The sequence below is a fragment of the Netta rufina genome (assembly GCF_964035555.1).
Source record: "Netta rufina genome assembly, chromosome: 11".
Lineage (NCBI taxonomy): Eukaryota > Metazoa > Chordata > Aves > Anseriformes > Anatidae > Netta > Netta rufina.
This window is the reverse complement of record NC_140134.1, coordinates 2,398,363-2,423,053: the sequence shown is the minus strand read 5'-3', so window position 1 is coordinate 2,423,053 and position 24,691 is coordinate 2,398,363. Positions and strand designations below refer to the sequence as shown.

General features: G+C 36.7%; 1 protein-coding gene across 2 annotated transcripts; it reads left to right on the top strand.

Annotated features, from left to right (window-relative positions):
• Positions 1–1,545: 1,545 nt before the first annotated feature.
• COPS2 (COP9 signalosome subunit 2) lies at positions 1,546–24,058 on the top strand. Of its 2 annotated transcripts, none has more exons than XM_084293245.1 (13): positions 1,546–1,665; positions 9,957–10,070; positions 11,070–11,147; positions 11,747–11,872; positions 13,228–13,317; positions 13,438–13,515; positions 14,408–14,582; positions 15,443–15,621; positions 15,785–15,837; positions 18,114–18,211; positions 20,083–20,165; positions 21,152–21,210; positions 21,998–24,058. In XM_084293245.1, the coding sequence occupies exons 1-13, from the start codon at positions 1,612–1,614 to the stop codon at positions 22,140–22,142; spliced, it is 1,332 nt and encodes a 443-aa protein (XP_084149371.1). In that variant the 5' UTR covers positions 1,546–1,611; the 3' UTR covers positions 22,143–24,058. The 2 variants fall into 2 exon arrangements, with proteins under 2 accessions (XP_084149371.1, XP_084149370.1); XM_084293244.1 differs by having other exon boundaries at positions 13,207–13,317.
• The last annotated feature ends 633 nt before the right edge of the window (positions 24,059–24,691 follow it).

Genomic DNA, 24,691 nt, shown 5'->3' with positions numbered 1-24,691 from the left:
CCATTTTCCATTCGTTTTCTTGCTTCAGGCCTTATGTATCCCGTTCTTCCCAGATTGAAGAAAAACACGTCCATCGCCTTGTGAAGGCCAAGAGGCCTGGGTCAAAAGGCACGTCCAGGTCACCAGGGGGCGTAACAGCAAAAGCCTTCGATGTAGCAGCAGAGAGGCCGATGGCGATGGCGTAGCAGTCGGATCAGTAAAGGAGACCGCAGCTCCCTCGCTGTCTGCCAAGCCACACGTTTGTGATTGTGGCTCCACATGGCTCTTTAAGGCCTCAGAGATTGCTCACCAGGTGCTGAGCAATCCCACTGCAACCTTGTCATTTTTAGTTGCAGAGTCCCACACCTTGACATCAATTTGGTCCCATGTTTCAGGATCATAAACTGTCTCATTGCTAAGAAGGAGAATAAGCCGTAAGGTTGCCAGGACAGTCTTTGTTCCTAAGGACGTATGATTCCCCATAATGCGCAACTGCTTACCAGCGAGGGGCAGTTGTGTGTGCGGCTCAGCTTCTCTCAGCTCGAGCTTCTCTCCAGCTCCAGAGTGCCTATTTCCAGCGACTTTCAGTACGAGCTTCTCTGAGCAGTTTGCTGAGTCTGGCCGAACCTATCTTCGTGAGGCAATCAATGTGCCTGTTCCCGTCCTGGTCTCCATTCTGCCAGCCTGTTCCTCTTCACTTCTTTTTCCTGCTTCTTTATTGATGTAACTTCATCGTGCTGCCTTTTTCTTTTTTTATCTTGAGGGCAGGCTCCCCTCTTATACCTATCTCTCCACAGCAGTTCTTTTCCAAACAACTTTTCATTGGTCAAACAACTTTGAATGTAACAACAACAGCAAACACCCAGAAACACCCATGCCTTAATGGCTGGAGAACAAGAGAACCAGCTGGGGAACAAGAAACCCGAGACTGCATGGAGTCTCCTGAATCACCCTTCTTTGTTCCCTCTAAACTCTTTTATATTCCTGATGGCCTTGTCGTTAAGAGTCTAATGTTATCTCAACCATGGGGTTTTCCAACCCCCATGGCCACACTCCCAAATCTCCCCCTTCTTTATTAATATCCACCATTTTCTCGACACGAATTACCACTCCACGTATAACACTCTTTCAGCTGAACGCAGCAGTGATTACTGTGTAAGTCGTTAGAGAGCCCTTGACTCCACACCTAGCGGAGCCTGTGCTTTTCACACGTAAAACCCTGTTGGGCCGGGTGGTTGGGTGATACTTGGGTACGGTAATGGTAGTGCACAGAAAGTGCTGAGGCACTGAACGCGGCAGGACGATGCGCTAAGGCCTAGAGGGCTGCGGCAGCACAGCGCCCGGACTTTCCGAATTTCCTGTCAGGGACACAAAGCGGCACGGGGTCCCAGCCCCGGTGTGGGGCCCGAGGCGGCGCCGCAGGGCCGGGGCCGCGGTTGCTGAGGGCCGGTCGCGGGGGAGGGGCAGACACCCGGCGGCGGTGCTGCGCCGTTCGGGCTCCGTGCTCCCCGCGCGCGGGCGGCGGCGGGTTCCGGGGCCGCGCCGTTCCGTGCCGCGCGGCGTTGTGGGAGAAGGGGCCGGCCCCGGCGTCTCCTCCCTGCGCCGGCTCCCGCCGCCCCTCCTGCGGCCAAGATGTCTGACATGGAGGATGATTTCATGTGCGACGACGAGGAGGACTACGACCTGGTAGGGCGCGGGGCTCCGCGGCGGCCTGCGGGGGGCGCGGCGCCGGCCGCAGCACCAGGCCGGCCCCCCCCGGGCCGCCGGGCGCCCTCCTCCGCCCCGCGGCTGCCGGGGGCGGGCGCTGCGCTCGGAGCAGGCCCCGCCGGGCCCCCGCCGCCTGTCCCCAGACGAACGGGGCCGGTGTCGGGTGTCGGGCCCGGCCGGCCCCGGGCCCTTCTGGCCCCCCGCGGGCGTCGGCGGCAAACTGAGGGGAAGCGCGGGGAAGGGAGCGGGGAGCGAGGGGACGCGGCCCGGCAGCTCGGTCCTCGTGTTCAACTTGTGGGGCTTCGGGTGTTAGCGAGGTTTTTGCTCTGCGGGGCTCGGGGTTTCTGTGGCGTGTCTAGTTGTGTTTTCACATCAGGTTTTGCTCTGAGCTCTTGCAGGTAAAAATAAAACGTAAGTGCTGCTTACAGGTAGCAGTAGACAGAGCAATTAGTCCAGGAAAATTGGAGAACATAATGAAATGGGATGTAACAAGTCTCTTCTTAATTATTAAAGCTTCTTTTTTTTTTTTTTTTTTTTTTATAATTACCAAAGTGATTTCAAGGTGGGTTAATAAACGAAATAGTTGTCCTCTGAAACAAAAAATCTTTTCTGTGCTCTCTGTTCAGTTATAATCCCGTTGCCATAATCATATATTGGGGCTTGAGAGTCTGTAGGTTTTGTTTTTCTGAACTTTGCGTAAGTTCTTAGAACTGACGCATTTCTTAAAAACTCCATATAGTCGAGGATTAAGAGTCTATTTCATCTTATTCACTTGAACTTGTACTCACAGTGCTGCACTCTCACTGAAAACCCCAGCTGCTTGCTTATGGAAGGCTTGTCTTGTAATGAATTATTTGATGACCATTGTTACTTACAAATTAACTTAAAAGACTCACCTGATTTCATTTGAAATACATTCTGGTCAATTTTTTATTATGAACAGCCCAGAATGGCTGGATGACACTGAACACAGAAAGAAAAGGAAAAAGTCTGGTTTTGTTTTTGAGATTCAAGTTCAGATGAGAGTGCTTGGTTGACAGGCATTGTCATCTATCTGTGTCAGTATTCCAGGATTAGTCTTGACATAATGCTCCCAATGATCTTCTACTTAACTCCATGAATGAATCCACAGATTTTTATAAACGAGCTTCCTGAAGGAAGTACCCTGAGACCATTAAACATACTTTATGTCAGTTTAATCCAACATCAGTTTCCATTCATTTGAATTAACACTTAAATCCACGTACTGGTATAAAATACCGTGTTTTTTTTTTTTTTCCATGTGATACAGTCAAAGTAATACTAAACAGCAGAATTCATGTTGAATATACATGTTGTGAGACCTGGACATACAGAGGAATCATTGGAATTACATTTTTCAATATTTAAATGCATATATAAATTTGAATAAGTCAGTGCAACTCCATGCTCAAAATACATTCAGTCAGCTTTCACCCAGAATAATTGCTGGTGTGATTCTTTTTCCTGTGTTAAGTGTTTGCTCCGTTATTGGAAAAACCTTCCTGAAACTTCTTGCTTAGGGCACATGACTGCAGCTAACTCTCATGGAACATTTTTATTGTCATTTATTGCCTCTAGCCCAGACCTTCCCAAATTTAAAAATACCTCTTGTTAGGAGCATGTTCATTTCTTCTTTTCAGTATGTAAACCTCATCCAGGTAAACCATCAAACAATACTTACACTCCATTGTTAAATAGAACAGATTTGTTTTTTTGTTTAGTTTGATTTATAACAGATCAAGGAAAGAAACAATTTAAGAATAAAGATAGCAGAACTAGTTTCTACATTCTTGCAATAACAAACCATGATTGTATGATGTTTTCAGATGTACTTCAGACTGTAATTGCAGTGTTCAACAAAATTGTTTTGGAAAATAGTTAAATAAACCTCTTCCGGAGACAGGGCCCGATTTCTTCCTTTCATGTAGATATAAATCTAATTACATTAACAGAAGACTATAAGGGGATGGTTGGTTCTCAAGTTCAGTGTAAAAGCAGCTGCAGAAGGATGTGGAATGAAAAACTGAGTACAAGACAATACTCAGACAAGTACAGAACTGAAAACAAAGAGCATACCTGAGCGTTGGTAAATGTTTCGTAACAAATAGGAAGAGTGGCAGGAATTGCACAATGCACTAATGGATGCAGAAATAGATAGCTATTTTGTCAGGATACAGTACCTTCAAGTGTCCTAGGGTAACTGCTAGCATAAAAATAGTAGTGGGGAAAAAAAGTCCTAAGAAGTTTTTGTTAGTTTTTACTTAAGGTGGTTATGGCTGTGCCTCTTCAAATGTGCTTTTGACCTTCCCATTGAGTACAATCAGTCAGTTATGTTTAGTATGCAAATGTTTTGCATTTGAACTGAAACTCAGCTGATGTTCTGAAAGCCCAACTCTTTCCCAGCTTCATCATCTTGGATTTTTTTTTTTATAACCGGAGGAGTTACTACACTGCCTGTTACACAGACCATAGTTTACTGCTTCAGCTTAGTTGTCCACTGAGATAGAAGGCAAGGTTTTTCACATAAATGAATGACCTTAGCCACTCATACAGAAGTTAACTATCTGCTGGAGATCTTTCTATCAGCAACAAAAAACATTTATTTTTATGGGTGGATGAACCTAGCTCACAAGTTACTAATAATATATACTGACAGCTTTGATTATAACACGGATTATTGCACTTTATGCTTCAGTAAACAGAATAATGTTTACTGGTCATTATGAAAGCCACTGAATTTTAATTTCCAGTTTGATGCTGTTAGGTACATTCTGATTTCAGCCCCGGTTCTTTTTACTTGTTTCAGCTTGAGGGTGGAGAGGGAATGACCATTGTAACTACCATTTTTGTTTTCATTCTCAGACAGAGAACCGTGTTTAGAATTGTCTTTGAGACTAAACTCAGCCTTTCTCCAGAAATTGATCCTTGCAAGCAAAATGTTAGCACATTGACAGTTATTGTAATCCCTTGACTTTTTTGTGTTTTTTTTTTGTTTTAGATACGTAATGAATTTGTCTGTGGCATTCTTAATGAGACGTCTTATTATGCTCATTATTATTATGCTTATTATTCAACTTCAAAATTAATCTGGGGGAAGGTAGCCAAATACTGTTTGCTGAACAACTTGTCTGTTATGTAGTTGTATTATCTTAGTGACTTCAGGAGAAGAGCTTTGTACAATTCGCATGAAGACTTTTCACTTTTCAAGAGCAAAAGTGACATTGCCACAGGTTCATGAGGATCAGCATGGCTCAAATAAGGGCAACATGCTTTCAAATTACTGCGGGGTTCCCTTTTCGTGTTATATCAATATTAAGAAGTACGTGGTCATGCTTTTTATTTCAGGCTATCAGAAAGGCAAAATTGGTTCACTGTTTCTTTCCAACCCTGAGAAACATACTCCATTTCAGAAAGAATTTCTGTATGCTCTCAGACTTGATAAGCAGTCTCATCAGTAAAGAAAGGAAATTTTCCTACTTTATATTGATGCATTTATAATAGATACAATTGAAATTTCATGCAGATAGTTACCTCTTCCAGGGCTTTACATTTCAGTATTGCCATTATTTTTCTTAAATATGTGTAAATATGTATTGCAAGCAAGAGAGTGGTAAGGTGGCAAAACCGAGCATTCATAATTATATATTATGTATATATATATATATATATATAAATAATTCATGATTTGCTGGGGAAATACCAAATCAGGCAAATCCAGTTTATGCTCTTCTGTTTCTTTGTTATATTTAATTACATTAGTATGTGACTGAAAAAACATTCAGTGTGCTTTACAGAGGACATGGGATACACAGTTCTCTGAATTCATTACCATTCCATATTTTATATGGATTCAATGTGTGTGTCCTGATACTTTATTTTATGCAATTCTCTTTGGACTCATCCACAAACACAGAATTAATAAAGTTGGGGCTTATTTTCCTCATTACAATAATGTCTCAAAAGGAAGTATCGAGGCAAAAAGCATGAGAATAATTAGTACATTCTTTCCAACTGAACATGGATAGGTTTGATGTAAGTTTCGATTATTGTTACTGGAAATATTTTAGAGAGAGATAGTATTTATCACTCTGTTCAGAACAGAGCTCCCTAGGATCTGATATGCAGCTCGGTGTTAAAATTAAGTAAATTAGATGTTAGTTACCCCGACATGGACTCTTAGGATGCCCAGAACTATAGGAGAGCTGTATGATAGCAGTGGGAAGAAAGGGCACTTTTTTCTGATACAGTTTACATGTCATAATACCTATTTTTTTTTTTTTTTCCTTTCTGCAGTCTTCTGTCTCATTTCTCTGCATCTTCCAACTTCTGCTTGAGACAATAACACAAAGGCAGAATGCTGCCTTTCTGTGGAACTGCACTGGCCCCACTGCGAATCTCTGGCTTCACAGACTAATTATTCCTGGTGTCAGTAACAGGCTGTTACGAGCCCTAGTGTAAGCCAGCAGGCACTAGATGGCTTGCAGAGGTAGCAGATAGGAGCAGAAGAGTACTGAAGTTCAGAACGTGGAAACAAAAACCAGGACTACCAACGTGTGGCTGAGTAGTTGCAGGCTTGTCACACAAATCACTGTTGTTTTTACCCTCATGGTTTGTCTCGTTTTTTTTTTTTCCTCCTTTTTTTGCACTGCGGTGTGGTTGCTTTCTTTTTATTCATCTGCCTGGATACCAGTGGTAAATGCACACAGAAACTGTTATTTGCTTTCTGGCCTGGGGCTTGGGGCCTGTGTGTTTGGTTGGTCACTGCTGGGGACAGTGCCCGTGAGCTGTGTGAAAATAGTGCATGTTCGTTTTAGATGAAATGTTCACAAAATTTAGCTGGCAAGCTAATAGATTAATGTACTGAGCAGTTGTTTTCAGAGTTTTTTCAGTTGGCCTCATTTTGGCATTTTTGTGTTTGGGAAAAAAAAAAAACAACAACAACAACAACAAACCAAACCCACATCACTAGTGCTCTTGCAAAATATCAGGTCCCTGCTCCAAATCCTAGAGTTAGACCTCCTAAATGCAATGGTTATGAAACAAAGTTAGTTGAAGTAAAATCAAATTTTTACCAGACTTGTTCTCAGAAACAATTGAACTTCACAAAAAAGAATGCTTTGAGTCATCCCAATGGTTGAAATTTGGTAAAATTACCAGCAATTGAAAATGACGGTAATAAGGGCTTTGTTGTTAACAATACTTAGAGGATTAATTTCTACAGAAATAGAACTCTTTGTATTGTGTCTTTTGTGAGGAGCATATCCTCTGCATAGCTACTTTCCCTTTTTATTGAAAAAAGGTTTGCAAAGTAGTTTGCTTGCTGAACAACATATAGAAAGCAAAAGTTCAGGTTATTGCTCCACATGTAATATAGAATTCAGGGAAGGGCTGTAGGCAGGAGAGGAGAATTAACATCTAGTCAAAGGTGGTTTTCACAAAATACTGCTTTCTTTGCTTTTCACTTTATCAGGTTAGTGTGCCACTCTGTTCTGGAATGCCACAATCTGCTGTTAAATGTGGCTGATGGAGTGTTACAGTCTCTGAGTTGACATACCTCTGTCTGTGAGGAGAGGTGCCATGCTTCAAGAGCTTTATGCAATTTCTCTAGCGTTGTGTCCCTGTGTTGGTGGGACTGTTCTCTTAACCCAGCAGGGTGAGCCATCACCCAGGACTTGTGCAGCTAAGATGTAGCACACAGGTGCTTTTCTGTCTGTAAGTTATAATTAAGAGTATTTTTCACTATGCAGAATGCTAGATCTAGGTGGTATAGTTGAGATTTTTAGAGTTATGTCTAGCTATTCAACACAGAGTCTTGTGCGCTTCTGTTTTGGTACTGCATTTGCAGGGGAAACGAACTTTCTAGGTGCAAGATGTTGAGTTGGGGAAATTGTTCAGGCAGGAGGCAGGGCAGTTAACAGTAATGAAGAGGATATGTTAGGTGTTCAGGATCTGAATTTATTGTTTAAAGAACTTTTCTGTTTTCAGTAGTAGGAAGGAAATACATCTTTTTCTGAGTTTGAACTTTGAGGAGACAGCTTCACACTTTTCAGTAGCAAGCATTTCAGGAGCAAGCATTGCTTCCAGCAGGAACTCCAGTGTGAATTCTCTTTTAAATTGCAAATGATTCCAGTCCGGGGTCTCTGACCTCTGTTTTTAGGAACATGTGTCATTAAGAAAAGCATGTTTCCAAAGATAGGAAAGGCCTATCTCCCTTACAGCTTTGAGTTACTATCAACATCCTAAAATTGATGTAAGGCAAATAGGCATCAACTAAAAGAAAAACGTAGCTACAAGGATATAAAACGCTTCCTGTGATGAATTTCAAAGTGATTCCGTTAGGAAAAAAATAATCTATAAACTTACACTTATTCTTTATTATGCATTAATATTAGTATGAAAACAGCTTTATGAATATTTAAGTAGCATTAAGAGAAATGATCTGAAAAAGAGCTTCCTGCAGGAGTCCACATCCAGAATCACTGCCAGAGCCAAGATGAAAATTAGATGTTTCTGGCTTCAGCCTCACAGAGCCCATTGCTTCCTAAAAGGAATTAATTTAGTTTGCCTACCTTTTATCTTTAAAAATAGATACTTCTGCCAAAAATATGCTAAACTTCAACAATACAAAATAAACAAGGCATCAACTGACCTCACGTACCTTAAATGCAAGGTTGCTTAAGCTTTGGAAGTGGCTGCCTTCCTGAGGTGCCCCATACACTTCCAGCTGTCGACACCCTGTAGGTGTTGCGTGGCTCCATCAGTGCTGGATCAATAGGGAAAATAAGCAAACCACAAGGAAAGTCTCCCTGGTGAAATAAGATAGTTGCTTGCTGTTTTCTTTGGAGTTTTCCATATTAAGTATGGGAATGCAGAAAACAGGCTTGTGGCCCTCCCTATGCTTTCCAGACTATTGATGGTTGTGAGTACAAATAAACGCATACGTGAGTACCTTGTCCACATGTAATGAGTGGAAATGTGAGCAATGTGTTCTGAAGGTTGGATCAGTGGCTCAAGGACCATGTTTATTAAAATTTGGGCCAACCGTGAGTTTCCAGAATTAATTTTTCCATTAGAATTTCAGAAGACTAAAGAGCTAATTTAAAACTTCTCTTCTACTGTGGCTTTGAAGAAGGAGTTGGCAATATATGGGTGAATGAAGGAACAGGTGTGTGTAGATGAAGAAGTACAGGAAAAGAAGAAATGGCAACTTAAAGAAGGGCACCTGAATATTGTTTCTGTTGGTAAAAGGGAAAATTACTGCAATGACAGTAACTTTGGACGTTTAAACAGATTCTGTTAAACAGATCATCTCCTAATAGCTGAGCACTCCGTTGACAGAAGTTGGCTTAAAAATGCAGTGTTGTGAAATATTTTTGATCAGTGTAATAATTCTGAGGCTTACTTGAGATTTGACTTTGTTAGCGGTCTGTGATTGACACACAGCAATAGTCCTTCAACATAAAAAGATAGAATAATTGCTTGTTGGCTTGGGTTTTTTCATCAGAAAAGCCCCAGGGTACTAAAAAATAAAAATAAAGGAATGGTAGAAGTTAAGTTCTTTAGTTTATTCGGTGGTAGTGTATGTGAGGGGTAATTGATTAAACTGTTGTGCCAGTGCTCCCAGCCCCCGCTGGAAGTATTAGCATTTTTCCCAATCAGTTTCTGCTGCTCAGCAAAGAAACAGCTGGTGTTACTGTTCGTATTTCCTCAGATGAGTATGGATCTTTAGGATGTAAAAAGGCAGATGAGACATTTGTGGAGGCCTGTTACACCCTCCGCTGCTGAATCATTACTTGTTTGGCAGCTCAGCCAGTGTCTTCACTGTGGGTAGCAAAGGTCATGTAACAGAGCACCTTTTAGGAGACTAGTGGCCTTCGTGTTTGCTTCTCTCGTACAGAGATGGCATATACTATTAGGCATCTGTCCTTATGCAGCAAAATTGGCTGAATTTTAATAATACAGACTGTACTTGTCAGAAAGGCAGTCAGTTCATTAGTTCAGAAACAAATGTGTTGACGGGCAGGTGGTGGTGGATGGCAAGGCAGGCCTGGAGATGGAGGAGAGAGAATCATCTCAGGAGTACGTACCTGATACCTGCTTTGAAACTCAAGATTTTGGTATACAGGCTTTCCTTGTCATGCATCTTACTACAGTTTACCTATTTTCAGTGAAATATTAGATGTTCCAAACCTTATTTTCTTCCTGTTTTATAATGTTTGTTTCTTTTTTTTTTCCTGTCTTTTATGTAGGAATATTCTGAAGACAGTAATTCTGAACCCAATGTGGATCTGGAAAATCAATACTACAATTCCAAAGCTTTGAAGGAGGATGATCCAAAAGCAGCACTAAGCAGTTTTCAGAAGGTTTTTTTCTTTATATTATCTCTCATTTTTATATTCTGTAGACTGCAAGTATATTCAATACATATTTTTAAATATTTGCTTATGATTTGAGATATTTTCTTTAATTGTAAGAGTAATGTTTATATTTTAACTTGCTAATGTGCTAAGTTTATCAATGGACTACTTGGATTCCTAGCTGACTGCCTTTCAGGATCATGCTTAGGGAGCATAAGTAGGACAATAGGCTAGTCCTATTTTTTACAGAACTGAGTTTTTAATCTTCAGAATTGACTAGGTTAATTAGTCCTAAGGGTGTTTTCATGTGTCAACTATAGAAACTAGATCAATTTGTGTTTTAAAATAAAGTGGCATTTTCCTCAGTGTTTTACATAGTGTTTGGGTTGCTATATGAATTCAAAACTTTAAATGAGTAAATACTGAATGACTGTTTCTTTCCTTCATGTCAGTATTAAATTTTTAATGTGCAAACACCATCACAAGAAATCAACACATTAGCTATAACTTTTTAAGGAAAAAAGTTCTGCGTCTTTTGGCTTATTTATAGTGCGTAGCAGTATTTATATACATGATTTCAAAACGAAAAAAACTTATAAAACTTGACTTGACTATGATATTATTGAAGACTGCAACCTAGAAGTCTTCCTGATATGTAAAGAAAGTATAGCAATTCAGAAGTGTTCATTCTTTGACTAATTTAGTTGGGGAGTTGTTTGAGTCATTTTTGGGTGGTGTTAAAACTTTTTCATGCATATATATTCATGGAATGGTGCTAAAGTTTTTAGTGTTTGATGTTAGATAACAACAACAACAAAAAAACTATTAATAACAAATCACCATCCCTACATCACCTAAGGTATGAAAAATAATAAGATACCTGTCCCTCTCTAACTTCCTCAATAATATTAAGGGAGAGTGGAACTGAAGAACATGGCAGAGTAAAACATTTCTTTTTATGAAATTTTTATAAAGACTGTTTAAAAAAGACTGTTTCTATTTCAGGTTTTGGAGCTTGAAGGTGAAAAAGGAGAATGGGGATTCAAAGCTCTGAAACAGATGATTAAAATAAACTTTAAATTGGTAAGAATTTCCGCTGTCACTTGAGAAGAAATGGTTTAAATACAGATCTGATCCAGAGGTCTTAATTTATTGTTCAAATTTATGGCTATGACATCTAAATCTGCCAGAACTTGTCATTCACATACTTTAATGGCTACTACAGGCATGGCAGAGAGATTTTGTGGCGGTTGCAAATCCAAGGCAAAATGGATGCAAAATACCTGCTGTAGTCAGCTGAGACTCTGAGTGTCTGACGCTCAGCCCGTGCTATCCTCAGGTAGCACACCATTGCAAACTTGAACATTTCTATATATGTGTACTTCCCCAGAACAAATAAGTGAAAGTACTTTTATGCTACGTATATGACCATTCCAAAAGGTTTTATAGCCATTTCTATTTTTTTAATAATGATAAATATTTTAAATATCTATTCTATAGAGTCTTGCTTAAGTTAATCCTGATTCTGCTGCTTATGAATAAAGTGCTGATGTAAAAGTTCCTCGCAGCAACCATTACTGCCTAGCCTTTCTGTTATGCTTCGTTTTCTGTGTGTGTTCCAAGATGTAACTTATTTTTTCATCATTAAGACAAAAATATAACAGTTTTGTTTTTCTTTATAGACTAACTTTCCTGAAATGATGAACAGATATAAACAGCTATTGACCTACATACGGAGTGCAGTTACAAGGAATTACTCTGAAAAATCCATCAATTCTATTCTTGATTATATCTCTACTTCCAAGCAGGTTAGATCATCAGTTCGTCCATTGGTGGTTTTCCTTTTTGCATTCTTAATTGTGGACTTATTTGTATATATGGTGGTCATGTTTGTTTGTTTTTTGACCTTATTAGAGAGTGTTCACAATATTAATTTTTCATCGTATTCTAACTGTATTTCCCACATCTAATGGTTTCTATGAATATACATAACTTTTTAAAAATTAATCTTTTGGTTCAAGAGGGTTGAATTATTTTTTGGCAGTTTTTATCTGGAATTGTGATGCTAATAAGTAAAGTAAATATTTTTTTAGCATTGTAGCTACACACTAGGTGGCTTTTCAAATATAACTTGCAATTATACAATACTTTTGGGGGGGAAAAACGTGAAAAATTTTGCAGTGAGGTGTTGGTGTTAAATATTTTCTTTTGAGTGTGCTGTTCAAGCTAGGTACATGTTTATAGAGAGACATTCCAGCTCCTTTACTTTACTGTAAATCTGCCATGTGCAGATTTACAGAAAACTTACCTAAATTACTACTTTGAAGTAGTACGTGCATATAGAAGATCATTGGTCTTCAGGGATGATTCCTTTGTCATTATCCCAGTCCTTCCTGTCCTGCCACTTAAAAGAAATGGAAGTTGAGTAGATGAAGGATGGTTTACTTTTAAGGTCTAAAGGATTGACTTGGGCTGTACGTTGTTGACAGAGTTTTTGGTGTGAATGCACTTGGAACCAGACTTGGAGGGAACATCAATTCACATTCATTCATACCTGCAGATGTGCTATTCCAAAAAAAAGAATAGTGGCCAGAAACTACTGAATTCTCTGTAGAACCTTTGTTAAAGGTTGCATTCAGCAGTTAGATTTCCGTTTTGGATATTGTATTTTAAGCAAAGAAATAGTTTGATGTGCTGAGAGCTTTCTTTCACATGGTGTTGGTAGCTTAGAATGCAGAAGGCATCTTTGTCTATTTCTCTTCATAAATTTATTTTCTACATGATACGTAGATTACTATTTTTTTATTATTTTATTTTATTTTATTTTTTTAAGTAGCAGCAATGCCCATTAATGTTTGTCTTTAGTTACACAATGTAAGAATTTTATTATGTAAGACTGGCTTCTGTAAGGTAGCTTTCATTTTGAACTAGCATGAAGGATGATTGCAAGTCTTAAAATGTGAATGCTTTTTAATATCTATTTAATATAAGGAAAGGAAATTTTCTTAGTGTTGTTACTTATGCTCTTTTTACATTTTAATAAAATGCAGATACCTTTCTTGTTTTGAAGTTCAAGCATGCACATTTAGTTTGTTCAGATTGACATTATTAACAGGTACAAATTTGCTGTTTACAATTATAGAATTCTGATTTTTTATGTCAGATGGATTTGCTTCAGGAATTTTATGAAACAACACTTGAAGCTCTGAAAGATGCTAAGAACGATAGATTGTGGTTTAAGACAAATACAAAGGTAAAATATATAACTCATTTTTTGCTTTGCTTTGTGACACCTTCAGCTAAATTTAATAAACAATAATTATGAAATCTTAGTAGATCTTAGTACTTGAACTTTTTTTTTTTTTTATTACAGCTTGGCAAATTATATTTAGAACGAGAAGAATATGGAAAGTTACAAAAGATTTTGCGCCAGCTGCATCAGTCATGCCAGGTACCTTTATACTCTAATCACTGTAGCTTTGTAAACAGCATTGATTTTGTTACATCAGTTGTTGGCCTTTGAGGCATGTTGTTGAGCTTTTTTAGTATAGAGGAAAGAAATGTTATACTTGCTTTATTTTTCTGTTTGTTAACATGAATGAAATGTGATTTGAAAAATGTTTTATTCCTTACTTAAGGATGACTTTAAAAAATAATTCATAACTATTGATTAAGTTTCATCTTGGCCATGTACGGAAAGGATAAGCACATACAAATAATCTAAAATTGTAGATGTTTAGTTTAAAGTATAGCAAAGATTCCAAATGAGCGTTACTGCAAACTGAAGCTACAGTTATTATTTTCCAAGGTGGAAGGGAAAAAAATAGCTGTGCAGCCTGCTGTGCCCTGTGCCTGTTTGTGCCCCCGTTTTTTCCTCCACCATGGAAAAAGGGTTAAAAATACCTGGGAATTGTTTCTGTCATAGGCAGTAGAATAGTTGTATGTATCACACACACACACACTATATATATAAAATATATATAGGTTTGTCTGTATAAGTCATTTTGTTTGTATACTGAGAGAGTGTGGGTTTTTTTGGTGTTTTGTTTTAAGGAGAGTGGAAGAGAATAAAGAACAAAGTTCTTAAAGTTGTTTTAAGGCAAACAATTAAACAAAAATACTGACTTTATTAAAGAAAGGGCTTGAGAATTTGGCCTACTGCAAGTGGCTGGAGTATTATGTTTTGTGTTTTATATTTATATCAAAATTTAAAGTTTTCAGGCAAATCCTTATTTTTGATAGGAAATTAGTGAGAGTATTTGGTAATGCGTTTTCTGTCAGTGTAAAACTGAAATCACTGTTCTCTTAAAATTTCACAGTATTTATTACTTAATCTATCCTAGACTGATGATGGGGAAGATGATCTAAAAAAAGGTACTCAACTATTGGAAATCTATGCTTTGGAAATTCAAATGTATACAGCACAGAAAAATAACAAAAAACTTAAAGCACTATATGAACAGTCATTGCACATCAAGTCAGCCATTCCTCATCCGCTGATCATGGGAGTTATCAGAGGCAAGTTAATCTTGTATCTTTCACTTAATTTGTTGTATATTAGCTTAATGAAAATCTGATAATTAATGTTTTTTTCAGTTTCAACTAGAAAGACAAAGGATCTTGTAGGTTCATAGGCAGACAAACCCTATGGGAATAAGGGACTACAAATGCTGAGACTATGGGATTGTTGCTGCTCTGGTGCCCAAGTACCAGATACACTGCTCAGCCAGACAGAACAGTTGGCTACATATAGTGCAGGAGAGAAGCAACAGAAAACGTGGGAAGACCTGAGCTGTTTGACTCCATGGCAGGCACCAAAGGATAAATGCACAAGGCTTGACAGGCTGCTCGTGGAAGGGACTGCTATTTCTGTAGTCCCCTTTTGTAAATGTGTGCCATCATCTTACTCTGGTATAGGTACTTGCAGTAGTTGGTGCTTCAAAAATAAAAGGAAATGAAGAGCGTTTCTCAATTTTTATGTATAATTTTGTTCAATATTTTGGGAAAATTCCATAAATATAGGAAGCACGTTGCCCTTAAAATCAAGGTAGATTACATTATTTTATTTTTTTTTTTTTACAGTATTTTAACATAAGGTTAAAATAATTACTGGCTGTGAGGATTAGTGTTCTTTTACATTTATAGTGTGGGTTGGGCTTTATTTTTTTTTCTTCTTTGGAAAAGGTTTGTTGAAATGGCAATGCTGTATGTGAAGGCCCTAGTGCTTTTTTTTTCCTAGTAATTTTAGAGAATGAAAAGACTCCCAAAAATATTTCAGCGATCTATTTAGAAGTAGCATGGAACTTTTTAGTACAATTATTGTAGTCAGCAACAAGCACGCAATGTTCTTTTTCTCTTCATCTGTGTTTTCTTTTCAGAATGTGGAGGCAAAATGCACTTAAGAGAAGGAGAGTTTGAAAAGGCACATACTGATTTTTTTGAAGCATTCAAGAATTATGATGAATCAGGGAGCCCCAGAAGAACCACTTGCTTAAAATATTTGGTCTTAGCAAACATGCTGATGAAATCTGGAATAAATCCGTTTGATTCTCAGGAGGTACTTTTAGAGATATGATTAAGTCAATTAGACATATTGTCCTATTTTTGTCCTTTTTTTTTTTTTTGTCTTTGCTGAGTTGATAGGAATGTTACTCTAAATATGACAACAGAAAAAAATATTTTAAATCTGAACATTGTATCATGCTTTCTCTTCTTTATAGGCTAAACCATACAAAAATGATCCAGAGATTCTAGCAATGACGAATTTAGTAAGGTAAGATTTTTATTTGGGGGTGGGGGGCGAGGCTGGGGAGGAGAGAACTGTAGTGTCCACACCGGGAATGGAATATTTTTAGAGGTGGTCTTCTCTGCACAATAAACACTTCTTTCTTTTTTTTTTTTTTATGTATAAATATGGGGAAAATATTTGTGGATTGGTTGTTTTTTTTATTTACCATGACATATCTAAGTATCTGTACTGTACCAGAAACATGCTGTTATCCTCTACTATGATGTGCAATCACAAAACTCATTTTTTTCCTTAAAGATAGTTGCGTTACCTAATACTGCAACTGCACTTTCAGCTTTGGCAGATTAGATTAGAGAAACTGAAGTGATTGATAGCTCATACTAAAGATAATAGAATAATTGAATGTATGGATATTTCACAATTATTAAAGGGGGTTCATAATTTAGGAATATGAAATGAATTTCTCAGGTGTTCTCCAGCATCCTTCAAATACACATAAATATCAAAAGAATGTTTCATTACCTCTTTGAGGCAACTGTGAAGTGAGGACTTTTAGGGTATTAAGATCATCAGACGAAATAAATGGAACTGAGGTAGTCTTTCTATATCGTGCTATGAAGCTAACCTGTTCCATCCACTCTACCCACCTTTGCTTTATCAAGTTAAAAAAAAAAAAATTAACAAAACATAGGAGAACTTCATACCTTTTCATTGTGTAAGAAGTAACGTGCTTGCATTTTAAAATACACGGTCAATGTCAGGTTGGAATGAACCTTGCTGTGATATATGATATACAATGGTGCTGCACCATTGTGTACGTACAAATCGTTTTTGAAAGTTTATTCATTATTGACATAATAAACTGCCAAGTTGTTTACTCATCATTAAGGGAATATTTCCACTTCAGACTTGTCTATTTCACTTTTATAGTTTCCTGTGAATTTGAGGCATAAGGAACTCGAGGTGGCCTTACCCAATCTGATTTTATTCATATTTCCTAATTTATAACTTTTATCTTGACATTTGAGTATAACTGCTGCTTTAAAGTTAATAATACAATTAAAGTGGTGCAAAGAAGAAATATGCAGGAGATAAAAGCAATTACAAAGATTCCAATTGTGTTTTTCATTCTTCTTATATTCTACATTGGGAACTTGAATGTGTTACATACGGTATAAAAGAGACTTCTGGAATAAACAGTAACATATACTTAACTGAGATTCTATTTAATTGTGAAGTACAGTTAATGGTTTCATGTGATAGAATGTCGTACACTCATGTGACTACGTTTATAAATTCTTCAAGTTCTGCCTTAAACTTAACTGGTCTTTTTCTTTCCCCTTTAACTGATAATCAGGGATTACTTTTTTTTTTTTTTTTTGGCCAATTTGTACAATTGAAAATATACAGGGACCATAACAGCAAAATAGATGTTGCTTTTAAAGTGTTTTATCTTACTATTAAGCAAAAACTGAAAACATGTATTGACCAGTACATCTTTGAGGTTAAATACTGTTAGCCAGTAGCTTAGTATAACTAAGCCTGGAAGTTTGATTGGTGAGTAGATAGTCCCTATTACAGCTGACAATTCCTCTAAGAAAAGATAATAGATGGGAATTTTAAGACTGTTATATTTGAAGAAAATGGCTTTGTTTCAGTGGTTACAGCTCTTACCATTAAATGATGTCAAGGTACCACTACTGAACAATAACTGGTGTCTAAACTACCTTTGTTTAGTCACCTTTTCTCAGATAACAGTTGAGCAATTAAACTGAAAATACACTATAAATAAAAATCGAAGCAGTAATAGGCCAAAATTACCGATGGTTAATCCTGGAAGTCAGGCGTTTCTTCCATCTTCCAATATTTTCAGAATTCAGATTAAGACATTCTAGAAAGAACAACACCTCCCGTGAAATCTTTTTACCTCTTATTTTCTACATAAAATAGGGCTTCATGAAGCCAAAATAGAAGTAATACTGTCCAAAACTGGCTGGGCTTAGGGTTATTTTAATTTTTAATTTTTTTTTGTACAAGGATTTGGAAAACAGAGCACACTTGCAGAAGAACTCAATATTCTCACTATAGTTTTGTAAATGTTACCAAAAATTGGAACTGGAGAAAGGTCATTTCTGTGGCATCTCAACTTGAAATAGCTTTTCTTTACACAGATTCTGAATATAATTATTTATCACCAACACTAAATAACTTAATATGGATTTTTACAAGATGCAGAATGAAGTCTTATGAGTCTGGTTTTAATTTTAAAGACAGTAATTCAGTCTCCCATTTTTCTGAAGTGCCTATCAGAACAACGACATCGCTGAATTTGAGAAGATTCTAAAAACAAATCACAGCAACATCATGGATGATCCCTTCATAAGGGAGCACATTGAAGGTATTTTTGCAGGCTATTTTAATCCTTTTTTCACTGCTTGGTAAGATTTTTTTTTTATTATTTCCTCTTTGGCAGAATGAGAATTCTTTGTGATTCTGCTATTTTGCTTGCAGACAATTACTGCTTATGCCCATACTGCTTATGGACAATTCCTTTACTGTTTCCAATTTCAAGTTGGTCATGGCCAACAGACATACAGAGGAATGTTAAGAATTGCAGGAATAATGAATAAACTTCTAGCAAGAGAGGATATTCTAAGATAATATCTACAGTGGTTTTAGGCACTGAATATTTTGAGGTGTGTCCACCCTCATTTATAAAGAATTAAGTGACAGCAACCCTTAGTTGTAAAGGCTGTGTCAGTCTTAACAGTTAGATGTTCACTAGTTGATAAGGGAAATTTTCTGCTGCAGATGAAAGATATAACATGTAGACAATGTAATGAAAGTTGGATTAATAAATGTGTAGCAACAAAATATGTATATATACGTTAGAAGGTATTGTTACATAATTCTAATGTATATGTTGAAAACAGTGGTTGGATTTATAATACCTATACTTAATAAAATGGGAACACACTAAAACCTGCCCATCCATTTCATTGCTATGACAAAATAAAATTATCCACAGCACTTAGGTAAGTACTAGTATCTTACACTAGTATGTAAGAGAGAATGTAAAAGTCTCTCTACTTGAATACAGCGTTCATTTTTCAAGTAACTACTGTTTTCATCAAGAGTAGGACTTATTGTGGAATTGCCAGATCAGTTGGATAGCTACACGAAAAGAGTTAAATCCAGAGACCTGGTTTTCTTATGCTTCTTGTTTGTAAAAGAGAGCACAGCAAACAGCAGGGGAAACTAAATATAATCCCTCTACTGCTGTTACATGTCAACTGCTGGTAAGCTTCAAAGTCTTGTAGGGAAACTCAGTAAGATTAGAGAGATGGATTCTTAAAGAAGGGAGTATAACAGAACTGGAAAGCAAGAAAAGGAGGACAGTTGAATTAAAGGGCAAGGGAACTTGAATTTCACCCCTTCTATGACAATAGTCTGCAGGGGAAAAAAAAAAAAAAACGCTCCTCTTTTTCAGTCTGTAGTGATACATAGTGCATGTTTATGTTTGTGATGCTTACATACCTTGTGTTGTTGTTTAATCTCTTTGGTTATATTGAGATGCATAATCTGGTCTTCAGTATTATTTTTCATTATATAAACAGTACTTGCGTAACTGGTTAGGTAAAAATGGATTTAGCTTTTTTTCTATTAATTTACAACGGTAATTCATGCTTTCATTTTATACAAAATTATTTTAATGTAAAAATTACTAAAACAATAGCTGCAATACCATACCTAACCAAAATCAGTCACTTTATGAAGGCTCTGTTTTTATCATTCTTCTGTTCCTCATTGTAATTATGCCATTAGGCTCTGACCTTTATCTTACCATATTAATACTTCTCATGAAGTTAAATGCATGCAGGCTTAAATTTCAGAGCCTTAAGAATACCTCTTTTTGCTTTAGTACAGTGCAAGCGTTACAGCCATAAATTAGAGGGACAGATGTACCATGTAGTAACCTTCATGACTTAGGCAATTAATTTGAATCATTAAAGTTTTTACTAGGGAATACATTGCTCTCTGTTTGAACAATTTTCAGCTTTATCTATCCATCGTCAGAGTTGTGTATTGCCATACTGTCCCTGAAGGAAAGAGGATCTCTATTTTGTTGTGTTTCTCCACCTCACTAAATTTGACAGTACCTACGACCTAAAAAGATCTTGGTATTTAGGATATCCTTCTATAAGGAGCTGTATTGCACCCTTACTTAAATGCCATTGTTTTTACAGTTTTGTTTTTCTTTTTTTACAGAGCTTTTGCGAAACATCAGAACACAAGTGCTTATAAAATTAATTAAGCCTTACACAAGAATACATATTCCTTTTATTTCTAAGGTATGTATTAGTGGAGCCTTACATTTGCTTAAGTAAATGATTAATTATGAATAAAAGTTCTTAAATAAATACAGTGGTTCCAGAAATAGAACATCTAAAATATAATCTAAACTGTAACATTGTACTGATGCAGTCCTGGCAGCTTTGCAGTGTGAAAATGTAAATTTAAGGCATCTTCCAAATGCTTTTTATAATATGCACTGTGACATATTTCTTAAAAACTCAATTACCATACTCTACTTGGTGTAGAAAAAGACTTTTCTGAAGAAAAGTATAAAAAGTGAAAATAAATTCTATTGATATAAAAATCCAAATTTTAATCTCGTGTTCAAAAGATATTTTCATATGTCTGTATTTTAAGACTATAAGACTAGAACTACTGATTTCATTCTCTAATCTGGAAGGAGCAAAAGCAATAACTGACAATAGATGTACGTTTCCATCTCCTGTGAGACTGATTTTTCTCAGACTTTGTCTGATTTTTCTTGCAAAAATTCACAGCATTCCAAAATATCTCATGAAATATGAAATAAACCTGATAGTTATGTTTAACTTGTAATAGCATAATATCCTTTCAGAACTTTTTCATTTCCAGAATTTACTTGAGCAAAAGATCCATTTAGCTCTCCAAATGGTTTTGAGCACAGGCTAATTCTTTTCCGATGGTTATTGCCTTATTTCATCTTGCGGTGTGTTTTTGTTTTGTTCGTTTGTTTTAAATACAGTCAGCAAAGGGACTGTTTTCTGGAGCTTCCAAAAATGTTGCTTTAGCCTCCTCAGCCTTATCTGAGAGGTTACTTTCTCTTGATCATTGGCCATATATACTCTGGGTGGAGTTCTTCTGCTTGACAGATCATTATTGAATTAATTCTTTCAAACATTAAGAAACATACGTCAAAATAAATTCTACATAAGAAAATAAAGACTGGAAGGATTTAATTTTGCAAACCAGAATACCAACACAATGAGATTTCTTTTTATTTTAGGAGTTAAACATAGATGTAGCTGATGTGGAAAGCTTGCTTGTGCAGTGCATATTGGATAAGTATGTACTTTCTTCTTGTTTACTGATCTTTGGTTACTTTAAAATAATTAAAGAATATTATAAACAACAAAGTATTTCTGTGCTTTATGACAATATTGTTTGACTCTAAAACCAAAAAGTAATGATTTTGACTATTATTTGCTTGGCAATAAAGCAATAAAGTATATTTGTAAGATGTGAGCCAAGAGAATTAATTATATACAGAGATTGAGTAGCATGTTTTTTTACTATAATTTTAAATTACACGAGAAATTACTTGCATTGTAATGAGATTATGAAAATGATATATTCTTAGTAAATGCTGCTTATACCCATCTATATTTTCAAGTATACTTTCAAGCTGATAATTTTTTTTAGTAGTCTGTTCTCCGAGACTGGAAGAGCTCAACTACAATTTGTAAAATCTTTTTTTGGAAGGTAGCTTGTTACATCTACTAGGGAAATACTATCCATATATGGGTTCGTATTTTAATTTCTTTGTATATGAATCGCCATAATTTGTGATGCCATGTCATTGAAGAACTGTTTACGTCATATTGCTTCAGACTTAATATGTGGGTCATGGCTTAGGCAAGTAAGATACACATTGCGCAATGAATTAGTTAAATTGGTTTCTAAATGGGCTGACAACTATAAAAGGCATTACTACACGGGATAGTTGAATTCTGAAATGGACACTGTCTCTCTCTCTTATGTAAGAAGACCTCTTATTTTACCTTTTGATGATTGTTTGCTGCTATTTTCATGTGCATTAAAGATTTATAGATATTTATTCATTTCCTTTTAGCACTATACATGGCCGAATTGATCAAGTCAACCAGCTCTTAGAACTGGATCATCAGAAGAGAGGTGGTGCACGGTATACTGCGTTAGATAAATGGACCAACCAACTAAATTCTCTCAACCAGGCTGTAGTCAGCAAGCTGGCCTAACAGAAAACAAGCTTTCACAAATGTACTTAAGGCAACAGTGCAGTGATGTAAACCTTAAAAGAACTGGGAATGGCAAAACTACTGTCGGTTGGTGTGCCCTGAAATTATTGGAGTTACGGCAGAAGTGCTTTTTTGATCAGCTGGTTTGTGTTTTGCTGCTGCATTTATCCCAAGAAAAAAAAAAACAGCTTTAATCTCCAGAAGAAAACCAAAATGCCACGGGATTTATGCTGTGTTGACATTTTGCCCTAAACACACAACATCCTAATAATTTGTCAAAGGGCAATTAATGACCAGAGAGAAGATTTTTGTCATGATTTTAAAAACACTGACATGTTACTGTTGGTTAAATTTAAACATGTTTTACCTGCAGAAATTCTCTCACAGAAATAACCTGCAATAACTTGAAATGCATACCCTATTGAACACTTCCTTTTCTCATGTATAAATTGAAATGTTTGCTGCATTTTGCAAAATGTCAGTTCTCCAAAAATGTGTCCATATATTTCTGTACCTGCAGTGTAGTAAAGGTTTAGAAGAAACCCCATAATTATAGTGGCATACTGTCACTTAGGTTTCAAGCAGCAAAATAAACAGTGCAGTTCAGAAATTGTACAGTTTATTTCTTGACGTGCTTTCATTATACTTGATTTTTACTTTATTTTATTTTTAAAAGAAGATAGGGATTACTTCATTCTCACCTCACATATGAAGGACAATAAGGAGATTTTAAGTCTAAACCTTGGTATGCGTGCCATTTATTTTTTTTTCCTTGAAGTAGTTAAATATAAATACTAAAAAGTTCAAGAGCTGACATTTAGCAGTCTGGCTAAGATTTTTATCTTGCAAGATGGTGAATTATTAGTCCTGTCTGGTTGATGTTGGTGGACAGTTGGCATTTCTCAGGAATATGCTCGTTTTTGATTCTGGTACTCTAAGAATACAAGGTTTTCACACAACACCCTGTGAATAGAAACACAGACCCTGATTGTTATATCTTTTTGCCTTATCTGTGGTCTTTTTGACCAAATTCAGTGTACATAGAAAGACACCGGGTACCCAGTACAGTAACCTCGGGAGTAAAGGAATACATTCTTTCCCAAATGTTTTTGTATTGTAATCCCTTCAGAGACACTATTCAAGTGCTGCAGTTGTACCACATAGTAGGTACGTACCCCTCACGTCCTAAGATTTTGGGATCATCAGACACATTTAAAATACAGATCTGCAGTACTGGCCACAGCAATTTTTCTTCCTGTGGTAGCTTGTTTTGTATTGACAGAGAAATTCTCTTTCAGGTCTCAGGAATGTTTAAGAAATTTTGTAGGGTTAACGTCTTCCATAACTGCAAGTACTCCAATTTAAAGCTGAGGGTATGATGTGGTGTACAAAGCAGTGCCACAGACAGTCATCATTAGAGTAAAAGGAAAAATACCTAAGTAGAGCAATTAGCACACAAAAAAAAAGTGCCTAATAAATGATACGTCCATCATGTATGTGCAAGATGGCATGGTAAACTAAATGTTCTAGAGCAGGATTAAATCAGTATCAGTGTATAATTAAATGGGATAAAATTAACTTTCATTTGAAGGATAATTACTTCCCTTAGAAAATTATTTTGCTCTGTAGTTGTCAATGTGAGTGATTTCTTTTTTCCTTTACACAGTAAAACTTTAAAACTTAATGTGTTGCAGGAATAGCAAGGCACTGAATGTTGGATGAACGTTTCTCCTTCACTGATGCGTATTTTTACAAATCGGTGTTTCTAATTTACCCGGTCTTAAAGTAATAGTAAAACATGAATATAAATTGAACTTAGTTTTTTAAATAGAGGCAAAGTTTTTGTTGTTGTTGTTTTGTTGTTTTTGTTTTTCTTTCCTTCATAAAATCTCTAGGTAACATTCACTGAAAGACATCGTATTATGCTTCCTTAAAGTGCTGTGGTGTTTAACATAGCTTTTGCTTGGAAAATTCCACTGAGATCAGGTGATGTCAAATTGAACTTAGCAAAAACAAATTGGTATGCCAGTGCTTCACAGGAAGTGAAATAGATGTCCAGCATCATCCTCTGCAAGCATTGGGCCCCACAGCTACAGAACCAGAGACTTTCGTTTCGGTAGCCAGTCTTCCATGGGGACAGGGAATTATGACAGCTATTTCAGTGTTTCCCTTCTCTGCTGTTTCCTGCCACTCTTGCTGTGGGTAGGAACAACTACTCTCCTCTAAAGGAGGAAAAAAAAAAAAAAGTGAACTTAGTATTGTTAAAAAAAAAAAAAAAAACAGTCTTCCTGCCTTTCTGCCAGTTCTAACTGATGTAACATTTCCCATCCCAAATATGTCTGTTGGGGAGGCATATTTGGAGCTTCCTGGAAGGAAGTGAGAATACTGTAGGAAATATGTCATATGCAGTTAGTCTCCTTTTTAAGTTTTTGCTCACAAAGACTAATAGTAGGCCTAGGCCAACTGGTAAAGGACTATTACCTTGAAAAGTGAGAGATAACTGTGTGTTTTTAAACTGAGAAAGTATCAGTCTACCTCTTATAAATTGT

Bases quoted from the DNA above. Each gene is read 5' to 3' on its own strand.
- COPS2 (XM_084293244.1), top strand. From the start codon at position 1,612: ATGTCTGACATGGAGGATGATTTCATGTGCGACGACGAGGAGGACTAC. The intron at 1,666-9,956 runs GTAGGGCGCGGG...TCTTTTATGTAG, and splicing joins ACGAGGAGGACTACGACCTG to GAATATTCTGAAGACAGTAA. The intron at 11,148-11,746 runs GTAAGAATTTCC...TTTTCTTTATAG, and splicing joins TTAAAATAAACTTTAAATTG to ACTAACTTTCCTGAAATGAT.